Source organism: Antrostomus carolinensis, unplaced genomic scaffold (assembly GCF_000700745.2).
Source record: "Antrostomus carolinensis isolate BGI_N321 unplaced genomic scaffold, ASM70074v2 scaffold40499, whole genome shotgun sequence".
In the NCBI taxonomy this organism is placed as follows: Eukaryota; Metazoa; Chordata; class Aves; order Caprimulgiformes; family Caprimulgidae; genus Antrostomus; species Antrostomus carolinensis.
In genome coordinates, this window is record NW_010339948.1 from 1 (window position 1) to 3269 (window position 3269).

The window sequence follows — 3269 nt, forward strand, 5'->3', positions numbered from 1 at the left end:
AAAAAGAGGAAATACTCATATACCCCAGAGTTGATTCCTGGGAAAGCTCTATTTTTTTTTCTGAAGTCATTTACTACTATTAGTTCCCCAGCGCCGCCCCCCCTCCCCTCCGCGAAAACCTCCAGCCCAGCCGCGACAGAGCGGGGATGCGTGACTTGAGCGGAAACCTTTGCGTGGGTTACTCCCCGCGGGAACGGAGCGGGGGCTGCCATCGGGGGGAGGAGGGGGCATACAGAAGGGACATGTTGCAGGGCACTCCTCTTGCCTGCACCTTTTTATACTTAGTGCTGTTGCTTCATTTCTTTGTTATCGCTCTGAAAAACGTTAGGAAAGAGAAAATAGGGGAGGTACTTTTATAAAGACCTTGTTGGGTTTTTTTCCTTGCTGAAATATCGGAAATAATTTCCAAGAAAATGCTAGCGACCTCATCCGAATGTGTTTATAATAAGGTGATTTCTCTTTGACGAATAATTTCTCGAACTCTGAACTTTCTTTGCGGTGCTGGGAAAGAAGAGATTCTGTCACAATCGCTGGTGATAACGGTTTCGTTAAAGTGCACCCAATGGAAATATTTGTTACAAACTGTGGGTGTTGCACAGGCGATCGGCCTCTTTCAGCACTTGTTGACTGTTAGGGCACTAAACAAAATCAGCGTTGTTATTACGCGTTTTACTCTTAAGGCCAGTTTAAAGAAATGTGTACTTAGGACCACGCGTTGCAGTACGGACAGGCAATTTTGGATAGTTTGAGGTTTTGTAGGCACGCACATGTTATTCCCTCCGAATGCCCTGGGAGCGCAGGGGCTTGATTTCTGGGAGTGCAACTAGCAACCTTATCACATTCATAACGGATTTGTAGGTCAGAAGTAATATTGTTGTTCACTTTATTGATGCCGGCTTGAACCTTTCACCTATAAATTTTATTTTCTTCTTTATTACTACTTGCGCCAAAAAAAACTAGTTTTATCAGGCTCACTTCTTACTCAGTACAGTGACTGCTTCAGATATATGTTGTGTTCCCTCAGCTTTGTTCAAACCGAGCAGACACACGTCAGTGCCGTATAGTAAACCTTTCGAAAACAGATCTCTTTTCTGGTGGATGAAAAAGTGTTACTGCATTAAAAACTACATCGGTGCCTGACAGTTGCTGATGGTCATCTGGAGCTAAATTCTAGTGTGTTTGTACCATCAATATTCTCCTGTCTTACAAAACTATTCAAAATGCAGAATCAGGCGGCTGCCCATAAGTTTTCTGCTTTACAGGATTTAAGCAACTATAAACAGAAGGCACAATTCACAAAACATAGCTGCCTCTGATTCTTCAGATCCGGCATTGAAACGCTTACTCATGTGCATTTTACTTCATTTATTAGCTTGTAATTAAATAAATCAGCAACAGAAATTAAAATCTAAATCACAAAAGGTAATTATCCAGTGTATTTCAAGTGCATTTTCAAATATATAATTCCAATATTCAAGCGTTATTATATAAGCAGAATCCAAATTTCTTTTGAATATATTTAAATAACATTTCAAGTATATTTATGGAATGTTAGAAATAGAACAAGCAATATATATGAAACGAAAAATGTAAACTTGTGAAGTTCAGACACTTCAAAAGACAATTAACAAAAGTACCATGATAAAATCTACCTTTTTAAAGGGTATCTTCTCTTTAGCAGAAAATGTCCTTGAAGTATCCAAAATGGCAATTTAACTTCTGTTCACCAAATCACAAAACACCAACATCCACAATTTCAAAGACAATGTGAGATCACAATATTTGATACAAATTAAAAGGTACATTAGGTTTTGTTCAGGTGGCATATCCAAATAGCTTTTACTCACAGAGGCTTACATAAAAATACCGGGTTTTGTTATAATCCGTTGGTACCGTTTCTAGGCAGAATGGTCACGATCATGTTAAATTACGGCCAATTTTGCTTTCCGGGTAACATACTCTTTTTTAAAAAACTTTTTTTTTTTTTTTTTTCCACGGGAACTGCAAAGCTGTGACGAAGATAGAGGAAGGATACTTGCTGTTCTTCTTTGCTTTTCTTTGTGAAGAGCCTAAGCTATATTCCTTTTTAAAAGAGAATATTATTTGCATTGTCAGGTGGAAATATTTGACTTTTCGACCAGGCAGCTTAAATTTCATCGGGAAATAAGCCAGATATATCGGTCAGGCCGGTTTTATAGTTACCCTCTAAAGTTTCTCCAAACTTTTTGGGTTGGTAAGTATTTCCCTAGCCAGTCGCCACGTTTGTTTGGCCGCGTTTTCCAGGGCCGAGTGAGGTTTGCCCTGAAAGAGGTCTAAGTTGGGCAAGAAGTAATGCGGGCACCTCCTGCACTGGAGGCAGGAGATGAGCTGCAGTAAAATCCCGTTGAGCCGGTCCCCCAGGCACGACTCGTCCCAGTCCGATTCGCGGGGATGCTTTTCGCATTCGTATGAAACCAGAGTCTTCATGTGATAATTATTCAGGGGCTGGCCCGGCAGCTCCAGGTGACGGTCCCGTAAGGTTTTGAGGATAGAGAGGCATTTCTTCCTGCAGCCGCCCATCTGCAGTCTGTTCTCGGCTTCGGCGAACTGCAGCACCCAGGCATCGCTCTCGGCCGAGCTCTGCTTGCCGGCCAGAGAGTGGCACTCCTTGGACAGGAGGTTGAAGCCTTCCGCCTTGACCTCCGCCACCCGGTTGGGTCCCGGCCAGGGGATGTGGGGCAGCGGCCAGTGCGCAGCGCTCCGCGGCCAGATCCCCGTGCATTTGAACGCCGGAGTGATCTGCACGACGTACCGATCCCTGATTCTCAGCTTCACTTCGCTGGTGTCCGCCACCATCTTTACCACGTCTCTGTAACTGCACTTATCCACGGCTTGAGCCACCAGAGTCTGAAATCTGGACCGGATTTTGCGAGCGGAGAGGTAGCCAGACGCCGTGATGAACTCCACCCAGAGGGACATACTCCTCTTGCGCCCGTCGCTTAACTTTAACACAGCGCAGCCCGGCAAGGAGCCGTCGTCCACGAAGTTGAAAACCCCCATTTGGTTCAGATACAGCACGACTTCAAACTCCGTCGGGGAGATGACTTCCAGCCCCTCGTAGCGATTGTCCATCTCGTTCAAGGAACTGATGAAGCGAGGCTCCTGCACCTCCACCTCCTTCAGCACATCCGACACCACTTTGCAGACTTCTCGGATCGTTTTGGCGATGGCAGCTTTCCTGGCTTGGCATTTCTCGTTGTAGTATTTATTCAGATGATACACCAGCTTGG

The 3269-nt window shown here is 44.6% G+C and overlaps 1 protein-coding gene across 1 annotated transcript; it reads right to left on the reverse strand.

The window, feature by feature from the left end:
- Positions 1-1973: 1973 nt before the first annotated feature.
- Positions 1974-3263, reverse strand: LOC104531204 (putative nucleotidyltransferase MAB21L1). Its single transcript, XM_010176021.2, has one exon. It carries the CDS (start codon positions 3109-3111, stop codon positions 2206-2208), a length of 906 nt encoding a protein of 301 aa, XP_010174323.2. The 5' UTR covers positions 3112-3263; the 3' UTR covers positions 1974-2205.
- Between the last annotated feature and the right edge of the window lie 6 nt (positions 3264-3269).

Bases quoted from the DNA above. Each gene is read 5' to 3' on its own strand.
- LOC104531204 (XM_010176021.2), bottom strand. From the start codon at position 3,111: ATGGACAATCGCTACGAGGGGCTGGAAGTCATCTCCCCGACGGAGTTT.